This window comes from Centruroides vittatus, unplaced genomic scaffold (genome assembly GCF_030686945.1).
Source record: "Centruroides vittatus isolate TY-2023 unplaced genomic scaffold, ASM3068694v2 contig_2682, whole genome shotgun sequence".
Lineage (NCBI taxonomy): Eukaryota > Metazoa > Arthropoda > Arachnida > Scorpiones > Buthidae > Centruroides > Centruroides vittatus.
This window is the reverse complement of record NW_027121707.1, coordinates 461,574-476,469: the sequence shown is the minus strand read 5'-3', so window position 1 is coordinate 476,469 and position 14,896 is coordinate 461,574. Positions and strand designations below refer to the sequence as shown.

The 14,896-nt window shown below is 37.7% G+C and overlaps 1 protein-coding gene across 1 annotated transcript; it reads left to right on the top strand.

Moving 5' to 3' along the window:
- The first annotated feature begins 980 nt into the window (after nucleotides 1-980).
- LOC136971676 (F-box/LRR-repeat protein 12-like) lies at nucleotides 981-4,479 on the top strand. The gene is made up of 3 exons (XM_067266147.1): nucleotides 981-1,002; nucleotides 1,068-1,166; nucleotides 1,259-4,479. The coding sequence occupies exons 2-3, from the start codon at nucleotides 1,075-1,077 to the stop codon at nucleotides 2,163-2,165; spliced, it is 999 nt and encodes a 332-aa protein (XP_067122248.1). The 5' UTR covers nucleotides 981-1,002; nucleotides 1,068-1,074; the 3' UTR covers nucleotides 2,166-4,479.
- The last annotated feature ends 10,417 nt before the right edge of the window (nucleotides 4,480-14,896 follow it).

The window sequence follows — 14,896 nt, the reverse complement described above, 5'->3', positions numbered from 1 at the left end:
ATCAATCGTGCATAGATCGGAGTTTAAATAGGTATTTTCTATCATTATGTGTGTTAAATCGACTTCCGGGAATTGTGATAACATCATACAGTATCGACCAATGTCTGTCCACTACACAATGGCCAAAACGGTGAAAACTTCAGCCTTCCTCTCTAGGCAATCCGGATCTGTCCACCGGCAATCATGGGCGATCTGTCCCACTCACGAACGGAGAATTGGAATGGGGCAACTCAACACGATTGCCAAAGGAAGGACTTTCAAAGTGAAACGGCCTCTATTTACGTATTAGACACGTAAAGAAAAATTGGAAAGTCACGTGTCCGGGCTGGAACCTGCGACCAAATACCAGTGTCCGACGTCCGAACAGTTGAGGTGGCAGCCTACTGCTGCGAGGAACCCGAGATGGCATCCAAACGGGTCGAAAAACCTCAGGAATCTTTCGGGATGGTCCGTCCGAATATGCCGAACCAAGTCCTTCCTTCGCTACTTCACTACTCCATTACGGGCAAGCCAAACTCATAATGGACTTGCTAAGAACGGCAGCATCATTAAAAAAGTTTAAAAAACTATCAATCTTCAGCGGTGTTATCCTAATGGACTCTCGTGAAAGATACTTGAAGCACCCGATCCGAAACCCGCCCTTACCATCCGATCGCCCCCATCGCGAGCCAGACATAATTCAATACGGATAAGATTAGAAAAGGCCTTCTCGAATCCATCGGAGCGGTAATAATTAAAAATTAAGTAAAAAAGACATGAGCCGGCCATTTCTAAATCGACCATCGCCGTTGGCAAAATATCGAAAAAAAAAACTCTCTGTAAAGGTAAATTTCAATTGGTTTAATTTAATTTAATTTAATTTAACCACAATTTTTAAAAAATAAAACATTTTTACACTTTAATTCAATAGTATTAAACCTTTAAAAATAAATAATTACAAAAATGCTCCGTTTAAATTTGGCAGGGGGCGCTGCGATAGCAACAACAAGGGAGAAGCGAAAGGTAAGTGTCGGTCTCGAGCGCTATAAATTGCGTATAAAAAGTAAATAATACGATCGAATTATCAGATCTGATATGAAAGAAGTGAAGGGAGAAGACCTACCGGATGTGGTGGTCCTTAACATCTTCGGTTTCCTGAGATTCGGCGATCTGTGTCGAGTCGGCAGGTAAGTCCGACATTCTTTTGTTTAGAAATCGATCTAGACACGCGTAATGCACGTTTTTATACTAACGGAGACGAAATTGTGACGTTTTACAGAGTCTGCAAGCGTTGGTATCAACTGTCGAGATCCCAGGTGCTGTGGAAGGTGGTGGATGCCAGCGACGTTCACTTATGTAACCGGGCAATGGAGAAGTTGATCGGCGTGTTGGTACCCTCGGTGATTCATCTTCACGTGCACGGATCCAAGTCGAAGTCCCCTTTGAGCGAGAGGCTAGTTGCCGCCCTGTCCGACAAGTGCCCGCGTTTGCGCACGCTCATACTGGAGAACACGTACATGCTGAACATGAACCTGAACACGGCCGTCACCTTGGATCAGTTACCGCAGAACGTGGAGACTTTGTCGCTTCGTAAATGCTTCTTCATGACGGATCAGCTGTTTTGTATGGCCTCCCACATGGACGGTCCCAAGATAACCTGTTTGGATTTTAACGGGTGCTGGTGCCTGAAGGACGACGACCTGCCATTTCTCAGTTGGCTGCCAGATCTGAAGGAATTGTACCTGGAAAACTGCGAGAACATCACCAACGCCGCAGTCGGAGTCATCGCCGCCAGGCTGTCTCAACTTGTCGTATTGGATCTGGAGGGTACCAAGATTACCACCATGGCATTTTTCATATTGAGTAAAAGCTGCAACCGTTTGGAGAAACTCTTCATGGGTAGAACGTCCATACACGACGGGGCTTTTCTGACTTGCATTGCCGTGAAACCGCTACCGAGCTTAAAGGCTCTGTGCCTTTGCAAGACCGAGTTGACCACCATCGGATTTGCCGCCCTGGTCGACATTTTCCACGACAGGCTCAAGTGGTTGAATATTTCCGGCTGCAAGATTTCGTCGCTTCCTCGAGAAGAGACTTCCCTTTCCGGTATACAGGTAATTCAAACTTCCAACTTTAACAAACAAGAATCTTGTATGCATTTTAATACGAGAAATTGCGATTGGTAGTAGGCGATTTTGATACTAAAAACTTCTTGGATAGGAAAAATACATACATATATATATATATATATATATTTTTGTTCTAAGCACTTTACTTTGTCGTCTGGACACAATTTTCACCACCATTTTCCTTGGAATAATGTAACTTTTTATATGTAACGTGTTAATAACATTTTAAAGCAGAAATATCGAAACAAAAGAAACGCCTAACTAAACAGATAGAGATTGAAATACTACAAAAATAATCATTTTTATCATTGTAATTAAAATAGCAAAAAAAGTTAATTTTGAGGGTAGAGACAAGTTTTTAAAAAATATTGTAAATGCTAATAATGAGTAAAATCGCCATTAAGTCCGACCTTACTGGAGATACACACTGCCCCCATTATCTCTCCACCCCTCGATCTGTAACCACCAAAATTTCATAGCATCAATGTCCCCCTAATGCACAAACCTCCCTGCAAAATTTTAAAAGTTTTTTTATAAAAGACACAGGAGTTAATAAGCTTCGAAGTTGTGTTCCCCCAAACACACATCCATACATACAGAGAAACCCCCCCCCCAAAAAACTTTGCATTTGTTGATGTTTCAAGGACCTCAAGTCCAAAAGTTTTTAAATGTGGGGGAGTTCATTTTTTGACTGCTTTCCCTCTGTTATATATAATAGTATGAAAGTAAAAATGCTAAAAGTAATTAAATTAAAGAGGATTAACATTGAAATTTTCGAGTCTTAACTGCCGGAGCGTTTCTTTTCTTTCAAGATTTCTAATGAACAATGGAATCGGTTGTTATGACCAAGAACTTTCACACTTTCTTTCATTAAATTATTTTAATATTATACTTTAACATTTACTTTTTCATTAACTAAAATTACAATAAGAACCTTTGTATATATTAAATTAACAAATGAGAATTCAAAATTCTTTTTGGCGTGACATCTAATCCAGTTTTCTATGTGTAGATTGACCAAAAAAACTAGTCATATACTCGTCATATTCATCTTTCTGATGTAATTGCTCATTTCTACTGGGGTTCTTCATTATTTATCTCTATAGACAAGGGGAAAAGAATAGATTACTTCGAATTTCTTAATAAACTTTGTAAATTTTATAAATTAATAATAATTACATTACCATTTTTGCATAATAAATACCCCCGTTACTTGCTAAGCGAGAAGACCCAGAAGTCCACCTACCATTATACACAGTTAAAGGCATTTGGAATTTAAATCTAATAATAAGTAAATTTTTAGAAAAACTTTCATAACGAATTTTACAATCAATTTGGTAATTAAACTAATTAATGTTTTTAATCGAAATTAAATTTAAATTTGTAAAATTACACAACTAATACATCCATCCGACTTATAAGGTGACGTCCGAGCTTTGGCATCGTGGGTTTTGATGAAGGTTTAATACGTTTTAGTACACTCCTTCCACCGTGGACGTTTGTATCAATACAAAAAGACAGACAAAGAGGCCTGTGATCGAGGGTTTAAGGTTAAATATCTCAACCATTTTTAACATAATTTGTGAAATTTTTGACTCGATCCAAGAGGAGGGAAAGTGTCACAATGATTTCTCCTTAAAGTACTGCTCATCAGCTCGAGTTACGCCGTGTATTAGTGGAAGGGAGTGTACTAAAACGTATTAAAATATCAACAAGATCCAGCATGTTAAAGCTTGAAGTTTTATTTCGTTACATTGCAGCTAAACATCTACATTACAATAAGGCAAAACAAAACTTTGTTAACACGTAACGAACTGTCGGCAGCATATATTTATTCCTGGATTTAACGCGTAGACGGGTTTGAAAACCCGAAACGAAACTGTTGGGTGCAGAAAATAGTTGGAATGTGTAAATAAGTGTGTCCTTATCGAAACGTGATATCTTTTAGATGACATAGAGAGCAAATATTAACCGGTATAATTTAAGAATCTCGACTTTTTCAAAAGCCGGGTACACACGTACCGGTATACTCGACAGGTTTGCCTTCAGGTACTTGTGTATCCGGTTCAACTAAGATTTCGAGCAGCAAAAGTCTGTTAGATATTTATTCGGGAAGATTCCCTCCCCGGCATCCAATATTAATGGGTATTTAAAACTTCAAATAATCATTTATACGCGTATCAATCCGTTCCTCGCGTCTCGATAAGGATAACTCGAACGAGTAATGTCTCTACTTATTGTTTCCTGTGTTTTAAGAGTTATTTTGTATTTTAAAATTTATGGTCTTAATATTCGGTTATGTCTTTTTGCAAAGAGAATACAATACAAATATGGATAAATGCTTAAAATAAAAAAAAAAGTTTTCTTACTATTGTAGAGAAATTTGTTTCCTACAATTATTCACGAAACACTATACGTTGTAGTTTATTGTTACACAGTTACGTGGCGCTTCACCACCGTTCTCGGCGTTTGACGCGCGATAATATTTTGCAATGTGTTTTGAACGTTTTTACTTTATTTAAAAGTAAATTACTATGAAGTCCGATCGATATTAACAATCTAGATCGGGGTGGAGAACCCTGTGATACGCATGCCCAAAGTGGCACTCGGACAGAAATCATCCGACACGTAACGTATCACACCATCTCGGATTATCACCCGATCATCTCTATTGTAATTAAAGCGTATTCTTTCCGGCGGCCGGTGTGGTACTAATTTGCGTCTCCGGGATTTTATTTTCCAGTTTTTTTTTTTTTTTGCCTCGTGCCATTACGCAACCCTACTTGACGTCCGTGAAGAACATTCGAACCGAACCCGACAAGTAAAAACACGAGAATGGCAGGCTCCGTATACTGTATTGGCAGGTTCAAAGCCTGTTTTTTTACAGAACTTAATAGTAATAGGAGGGAAAAATGAACGTGGCACGCCTTACAAAGTTAACTGTGTCCCTCATTAAAAACTTCGGTTAATGTTACCTATGGTTCCAAGATGGCGACTCGTCTCTGATTCCAGCAAATAGAAGAAGGGAAACAGGGGATGCACGTTCTTATCTAACCTAACCTATTTTAATAAATTAGCTTAATTATTACCAACAAAATTATTAGAATAGGTTAGGTTAGGTTAGAACGTGCGTCGCCACTGTTTTCTTGCTGGAATCAGACGAGCCGCCATCTTGGAATCATAGGTAACATTAACCAAAACTTACGAATCTCACTTAGAAAACTAACGTGGAATCCGGGGATTCGCAATAATAGCTTTGTTTATATATTTTATTGTTACTGGTTGAAATTTAATAACTACAGAGATTCGGCCACGATAGCGCGTCCTCCCTTTATTCCGGCAGTTTCGTTTTAATTGCATCGTTTCGAATCTTTCGAGATTCCGTATATAAATCTATACCCCGGTATAGGGGAGGATTGGCAGCCGGGTAATCGTTTTATCCGTATTAAAGTGTTTTCGTCTGACGACAAGAGCTGCTGGATTTCCAATTGTTAACGAAAGCCCGCGTTCTTAAAGTTTCGATTTTGCCGTGTATAATGCGCCCCACGTTTTCGGTCCAGACTTTTAGGAAAAAATCTTTTGTATTTACTTTTTAACATTATGGTATGAGAAATTTTATGTACCGGTGACAAATTTACGACATTTACGCACCACAGAAGGCCGAGAACTCTTCGTCGTTGATTTCTAGAGTTACTTTTAACTCGTAAGCATAAATAAAAGTGTTTAAAACATTTATGTACAGTACTGTACATGCGGAACATACTACACATGTTTAATGCGCATCCTTATTTCTCCCTTACAAATTTGGGCAAAAAACGTGAGCATTATACACGGCAAAATGTTCAAAAAATTGTACGTTTTCGCATGTATTTGGCACAAGCGCTTCCTCTTCTGGAAAGGTCGTGGCAGAAATTACCTCATAGTATAACTCATGCATACCTCATTTCATCCGTATATAAGGACATCTATATATACATACAGTACCTCGACATAGTGGCCGGATGGCCGAGCGGTCAAGGTGGCAGCCTACCGCTCTGGGGGACCCGGGATCGAGTCCGAACGGGTCGAATAATCCCCAGGAATTTTTCGGGGGGTGGTCCGTTCGGATATGTCGGGCCCCGTCCCTCACCACCCGGTCGCCCCATTGTGGGCCTGGCCGAACCCATAATGGGCCTACAAAAAGAGGCCCTCTTAGTGCCCACAGGGCGGAAAGAGTTAAAAAAAAAAGTACCTCGACATATTCGTAGAAGACAATTCGGTGAAGGCACGCGCATACAGTCGAAACAAAGCAGCTTTCCACAATATACTGGGTTTTTCCCGCCAGTACATTTTGGATCGCTTACACCAAAATTTGAATTTATAATACTGTATAACTGCAGGTAATGCTCTTGGTCACCCAACGAAAACTAATGATTTGTGCCAAAATCTCTGTGGGTTTCTTGGTTGTTTTATATAATTAAGAAATTGGGGGTAACAAAATACTTTTGTGATGTATTTACTGTATGCTTTTACCATGGTTTCGATGAAGAATAGTCATTTTTTACTGTCCAATATGACTTTTCCAGTGTGTAGACCATTTAAATTATCATGCCCACGTAAGACTTAGCCAAACAATTGAAAGGACAAAAGAAGAATTTTGGTATAAAAAATTATCTCGAAAACATTGATCAAAGCATGGAGAGAGGTTATAGTAACTAACAAGAGAGCTGTTTGGCAAAAACTTATTCCTGAACGCCAATGATTTGATTGAAATTGACAGTACTATAGAAGAAAGTATACAGTGCTGCCAGCCGTATAACTATACTCGTCGTTTCGTATTCGTTATAATATTCTTCGTAACAGCTATAATAAATGGCTATATTAAATGCAACCATTAAATGCAGCCATTTATTAAATGCAACGTAGTGTATATACTGCTTTTTACACTGACATCCTTCGTGGATACACCACGTGACCGACAGTTTTTAAAAGTGTAGGTCACGTGATCTAAACTTTTCCTGATTTATTTAGACTCGTATCGATTGCCGCTAATTTGATAAATACGAGACGACGTTTATTCAAATATTTACTTACTGTACGCATCTTTGAAAAATCAGTTTATGGATAAAAAACAAAGTGCATTATTAAAATTAAATTTGAAAAATATCACACGGCAGAAATTTAATTTTACTTTCCTGGCAGTTATACAGTATGTAACAGAGGGAAAGTATGGCGATCGGTTAAAAAATGATCCTCCCCAAGATTTTTACGTTTTTGGACCCAAAAGATCTTGAAAAGTCCAAAAATATGGGGATTTTTATTCCCGTCGTATATATGGGAGCCCGATTTTGTTCACTTAAGTTGAAGCTTAATAACTCCCGTGTCTTTTGTCGAATATTTCCAAAATTTTTCAAGGTGATTTGTGTATTACGTCGAAATGTTTCTAGATATTTTCGAGAAAATCGGACCGTTGGTTCGGGAGATATGACCCCACCCCATTAATAAATCCCTAACTAATCTGAAGACTTAAAAGTAATGATAGTAATTATTAGGGATGAAAGTAAATAATGCCAAAGAAGAATATCTGAGAGTAGAGGATCTGTCAAAGAAAGAAGGATCCGAAAGGATTCTCTCTTCTAAAAGTAAAACAGACTTGTTCTTCACCTGCAATGAACACCAAGAGCAATAGTTTCTGTAAGCTTTTTTGTATAAATAAATTGGGACTTTTTTATTGGCCTTGGCCAATGGGACTTACCGTGTGGAGTTTTCCGGGTTTTCTTCAGGTTAGTAACATCTAAATTAGGGTCATTTTCTCATAAAATACCTCCCGGGAGGCATCCCCTCGGAAGATCGCGTTGCCGTATACGAATAAAACCATGGCACGAATGACGATGTTTGTCTTGATGATCTGTAGTTTCTTCGATGGTAATTCAATTTTTGCAAGCCCATTATGGGTTCGGCCAGGCCCACAATGGGGCAACCGGGTGGTGAGGGACGGGGCCCGATATATCCGGACGGACCACCCCCCGAAAAATTCCTGGGGATTTTTCGACTCGTCCGGATTCGATCCCGGGTCCCCCAGGGCGGCAGGCTGCTAACCTTGACCGCTCGACCATCCGGCCGCAGTTTCGGGGTAGTTAGAAGCTGTTGGGTAAATTGTTACGTAGATGCTTGACTAGAATTCATTGACTGGAATTGGATTCAGGTGATCAAGGAAACCCCAGAATTTTTCGGAGTGGTCCGTCCCGAATATTCTACTCCCGTTCCTTACCAGTCGACCCGGATCTGGTCGAATCTACGTGGGTTTGGAAAAAGGCCCTCTAGTGCTCACGAGGGGGAAAGAGTCTGAAAAGATATTGGTGGCCTACGGTCCGAGTTGTGATAGGTTATTTTCAAATTAGAAGTTACAAAATTCACGTTGTGATGGTCCAAATCTCAGTTCTCGAGAGCCATTTCACGGCGACCCACGCTAAATTAGGGCCAGTTATTTTAAAACTTCAAGTAATAATTCGCATTTACTATGACCTGGAACGGCCTAAGTCTCTTTAAAAATTTAATACAAAAGACAGCCCTTATATTTTGTTTATTAATTTTTTATTTTTTTAAATGAGATGTAACGAATATCAAAATATGGATAGGTTTAACTATGGCTACTAGATATACACAAGCTGACCTATCTGCCATATTGAATCCAAAGTTAGCATTTGTAACCAATATTATACACAAGCTAGTGTTCGTTTGTGTGTGTTGGCATCTATTTCGTTTAATATCTCAGGATGGGGTAAGGATTAAGAAGAGAAATTTGTTACGGTAACTTGATCATTGATACTATTAAATTTTGGTGGTAAAAGTTCGAGGGGGTGGGGAGATGCAGGGAGTCACGTGTCGTATCTCGGATGGGGTCGGACTTGATGAAAATTTTAATTGTTATTGGCATTTATAATATTTTTAAAAACTCATTTTTACCCTTAAAATTAAGCCTGTTGACTATTTTTCTTTTTAAATTACAATTAATAATATAAAAGTTATTTTTAAAATAAAATCTCATAACAGATGGAACACAGTCGATTTTAATTTTGACTGTGTGCCATTTGTTATGAGATTTTATAATCTTATAAATTCTTATAAATACATATTTTTTTAAGGAATAAGCTTCATTCGTACATCTAATTGATTAATTTTTCACCTAATTTTGAAAGCAATGTTTCATTTCCGAAAAAAGCAGGTTGTTATTACGTTGCCAATTATTTCGTATTGATTTGTTAACTACAATGTACTTGAAAGAATGTATGTGTGGAAGTAATTGTAACGTAAGTCAATTAATTTGTCACTTAATAATGGTAGAATGCAACTGCTAAGCGGCCGGATGGCCGAGCGGTCAAGGTTAGCAGCCTACCGCCCTGGGGGACCCGGGATCGAATCCGGACGGGTCGAGAAATCCTTAGGAATTTTTCGGGGGGGTGGTCCGTCCGGATATGTCGGTCCCCGTCCCTCACCACCCGGCCGCCTCATTGTGGGCCTGACCGAACCCATAATGGGCTTGCTATAAGAGGCCCTCTTAGTGCCCACTGGGCGGAAAGAGTTAAAAAAAAAAGAATGCAACTGCCAGAAATATTACTCATAGCGCCTATTTGCCTATTATGGCATCAATGAAAGAAAGTACAAGTATATAATCCACGTTTCAAAGTAAATAAATAAATAAATAACAAAATATTATCTCGAAGGAACTTAGTATTAGTATAATCAAAATGATCACAATACATTATATGGATGAAATTATCAGGCGTTTGGTTTACCTTTTCAATTGGACAGCGAACAAAACTCATACTTTGGGTTGTCCCATCGAAACCAATACATACAGAAAAACCATTTTGGGGTTTTTCTGTATGATTGTTTGTGCATAGGGGGCGCGATTCTGTTCAGCCATATTGAAGATTAATAACTCGTGTTATTTTTGTCGAAAATTTCCGAAGTTTTGTAGAGTGGTATGTGTATTAGGGGCATCGGTGTTACTAAATTTTGTTGGTCATAGGTTGAGGGGTAAAGTTGCTAATAACTCGAGATATGACACGTCATATCGTTACACGAGTTACGTCAGACTTACAGAATTTACTCGTTATTAGCTTGATTATGCTGGTAGCATACTGAATAAACCAATAGGAATTGCAGCGTATCATAATAGAGACAAGGGGAGGAAACAATAAAACAATCGAAGCCTTTATCTCTTTTGTACGCAAATCGAATCTCTGACCAAAATTTACAGTAGCAACACAATTGGAACGTACGATTAAATTTAACAATCCACATAATGAGGGGTTATCACGTGACGCATACGTCACTCGACAATACCCCCTTTATTACAAGCTCTGTGGTAAGTTTTATATATATATAAAAAAAATCGAATTTCCGCCGCGTGATATTTTTGAAATTTAATTTTTAATAATGCACTTTATTTTATTTTTATCCACAAATTGATTTTTCAAAAACGCGTGCGGTAAGCAAATATTTGAATAAATGTCGTCTCTTATTTATCAAATTAATGGCCGTCGATATGAATCAGGGGAAGTTCGGATCACGTGATTGGTTTTAAAAAGTGATTTACGGTGCCGTAGAATAACTAAGGACGATGGGAATTTAACAAATCGATTTAAATTTAATTTTGTTAATTAATTTACACGGAAATTTTCCGTATTATCGATCGTTCGATAATTAGAATTAAAATAGTAAAGTTTCAATTAGGGGTTTTAGCATTTTCCGACTTTTTCGTATAAAAGCAATTAGTAAAGATTTTTAAAGTGGACAATTAACGAGACTAATTAAGTTATAATTTCATTTTCTTTACAGATTTTTAACTCGCTTGCCCATCAAACAATAGAATTGGCTGTCCAATTCCTCTCTTCCCCAGAAATCTCTAACCCGGGAAAAAAGATAACAAGTTTATTTAAATGAATTACTTGTGTAATTTGTTGCGTGTAAACTTTACTTTCGAGCAGCTGGTTACGTTACTTTCGGGCCCTAGGCGCAATATTGTTATAAGGCCTATTTTAATGTTAAAAACACAATAAAATCGTTACGTCACCGTTCACGCGGGGTGCGAAGTATACAATTTTTAAATGTCCAATTAATTTTTATGCGTGTAAATATTTTTTTTGAGGCCCTTCGTGCATTTATTGGGCAATTAGCCACCTTTTCTTTCCTGTAATATCTCGAACTTTCCGCGATCAGTTCGAGAAAACTTTGGCTAGTCAGTGACACAGGAAAGACACTAGAAATATTGTTTTTTTGTTTTTTTCGCTTTATAAGGACATATTTCAGGTTTTGATATCAGTTTTTCGTGAATTTTCTTTACGTAAGCAATTATTTTACACAAATTCTTCTGTTGTAACTACCCTAAGAGGGAGCAGAAAGAGAAGGAACGTGTACAAATTGTGGTATACATCACTTGGAACGTGTCATAATTGGTATTTTATTCAGGAGGAATTTCTTTTGGATCTCTGTTTCATATTACAAATATCTTAGGAGATTTACGTGACGATATCTGATTATGATAAGCTCGACTCTCCCCATCCAACTCGTATTGAGGAAATTACCAATTTTGGATAATTCCCTCGTAAATCCGGTACGAAATTTATTTATAAAATCGCTTTATAAAGTTCTCCGAACAGAAGAATCCGTAGTAAAATGGAGGCCTACTTTTACGGAATTGATTTAAGTGTTCTATTCCTCCTCCCCCGAGGTTTTTAAGGAATAAAATTTAAATAATAAATCTAAAATTGCATTTTATCAGTGATTAATTCAATTATTTCATTTCTTATTATAAAAATCCAGCAACGAGTTGCGTAACTTTCCCGACCAAAAAAAAAAAAAAAATTAAACTGTATCTTCCCACCCTTTTGACCTTTAACCACCAAAATTTAATGACATCAATGTCTGTAACATACGATCCTCCGTGCAAAGTTTCTGAGATTTTCGACAAAAGACACGGGAGTTATTAAGCTTTACATATCACCCTCCCAGCAAAAATCTTAGTTATGCCACATCGTGACGTTCATCGATAAAGTCGACTAAATGGTTCGTCATAGAACAAATTCGGAAACTAGCCCACACATATATATATCGACCGCAATCGATACCATTCTTTTTATAATGCGATGTGACACGGTATAATCGTTCGACCTATCTAAACGAGCGTACCGTTTTATCGATTGGTCAAATTATCAAATTCTATACGAGTTGTATCTGCGTGTGCCACTCCCTCCCCTCTTGTACAATCTGTTACTTGTTTATCTGATACATAAAAATAAAGTTTTGAAATCCCGGCTGTTATACTTAACCGTCGTTTAGACGATGGATTTAGTTTAGTCTTTAGATAAGTAGAATTTCACTCCACTTGTATGGAAACCATCAAGTTTTATTGTCCGGCAGGCACGAAACGACCGCCATTTTCTGATCTGCTTTAATGGTTGGATTTTTCTCTATCGGAAAAATTGTATCTTACGATTAAATTGATATTGTTTCTTTTTGTTTGTTTGTTTGTATTCATTATTGAACGCGCGGTTTGTTGTAGTGACTGAAAGCTTATTGTGTTGTTTGTATTGGGTTGATGCCCGGCCGAAAAAGTAGAGTAAGGCCGCGACTCCACTAGCCGTAAAAGGGCCGTAAAACCCCTCACCATAAAAGCTTTTAATCACGTGACCATGATATTTTACGCCTGAGCAGGTCGTAAAACCAACGTAAAAGCGAGTTGAACACTGCTCAACTCGCTTTTACGTTGGTTTTACGACCTGCTCAGGCGTAAAATATCATGGTCACGTGATTAAAAGCTTTTACGGTGAGGGGTTTTACGGCCCTTTTACGGCTAGTGGAGTCGCGGCCTAACGCGTAATCTCCTAACGATTTCTAAAGTTAAACGTAAATAATGGCCAATGTATTCGTATTTACGCCGGAAAAAATTAATTAAAATAATTAATTTTTATCGATATTAATTTTACGCATGATGAGCTTTACGGCGTTACTCCACCACGCCATGATGATTTATGCAACATGTGTTATTAATCGTTTATTTTTGAGGAGTAAAAACAAAAATGTTTTGCTAAATCTACGTTTATGCGTAACATAGAACATAGAGGAAGTATGGCAATGACCCCCTCCCGCAAGATTTTTACATTTTTGCTCTCGGAGAACCTTGAAACGTTGAGAAATGCAAAGTGTTTGGGTGGTGTCTTCTATGTGTATGGATGTGTGTGTGAGTGTGGGAGGTTTCTTTTGTACATAAGGATTTGTATGGGGGGTTTCACAACCATACATACAGAAGAAATCCCCCACACTCACATTTCTGTATGTACGTTTGTGAGTGTGTGGGAGGACATGACTTTGTTCACCCACTTGAAAGCTTAATAATCCCTGTGTTATCAAAAATTTCTAAAATTTTAGGGAGGTTCGTATTAGGGGACGGATGCTATTAAATTTTGGTGGTTAAAGGTCAAGGGGTGAGGAGATAGAAAGAGATTAAATTTCCTGTAAACGAAGTTTAGATGAGCATCGGCATCTTGGTAATCCCCGGTCAACAAACAATTGTCATCTGCTAATTCCTAATCAATTTAGGAATTATCAGAAGACAATTGGTTCTCTAGAAAAATTGTTCGCATTTTCTTGCTAATTAATTAAGCGAATTTGCTATCACAGACAAGGCGTAGCTCATAAATAAAGAAGAAATTTTTGGAATTATTGAGAGGAGTTAGCATCCGAATGCGGTGATGCGGGGCACGTTTCCAGTCGTTTTAATATCGGAGAAAGAAAAATCAACTTAATTGGATAAGTAATAACGAAGAAAAAGTATATAAATGGCGAAAAATTCATCGATTTTTGCCAAACTTATTAATAATTTACTTGTATCAATTAGAGACGAACTTTCCGTTTTCATCAGAAAGAAGATTCTCGCTTTAGGTTTCCTCGCTTTTACCGCCGCTCATCGTACGATTCCTCCCTTTATAACCTCGTTTTAAGATTCCTCACTTTACGACCTTCTCGTTTCACTATTCTCGCTTTACGACCTCGTTTTACGATTTCCCTTTATAACCTATTCTTTTACGATTCCTCGCTTTACGACCTCGTTTTACGATTTCCCTTTATAACCTATTCTTTTACGATTCCTCGCTTTACGATTTTCTTTCCTTTTATAACCTATTCTTTTACGATTCCTCGCTTTACGACCTCGTTTTACGATTTCCCTTTATAACCTATTCTTTTACGATTCCTCGCTTTACGACCTAGTTTTACGATTCTCCTTTATAACGTATTCTTTTACGATTCCTCGCTTTACGATTTTTTCTTTATAACCTATTCTTTTACGATTCCTCGCTTTACGACTTTCTCGTTTTACGATGTTTTACTTTACGACTCATTGCTCGCTTTACGACCTCTCGTTTTACGTATCCTCATTTTAACTAGTCACAATTTCCTTTTCTAAACGAGTACAATTATATTATTATTTTTAGTTGTTAGCCACTTATCCATTGCATTACTAACTTAAACATTAGTTTCGATTTACGGAACTCGATAGGAAGTAGATATCCTCGCTTTACGACGGAGTAATCAACAATCAATTAACGCAGTAAAATTCCTTTGGCTTTACCGTACTTATAAATCACGCATTTTATATTTAAAACCTTCGACCGATTTACCATTTTAAAACGTAAAAAGTAATAAATATTTTAAAAACATCGTATACATTTTTCATCGCCATATTTTTCAAAACGGCTTAAGTGACAACTTAACTCTTTGGCTGTTACGACGGAATAAATCGATCT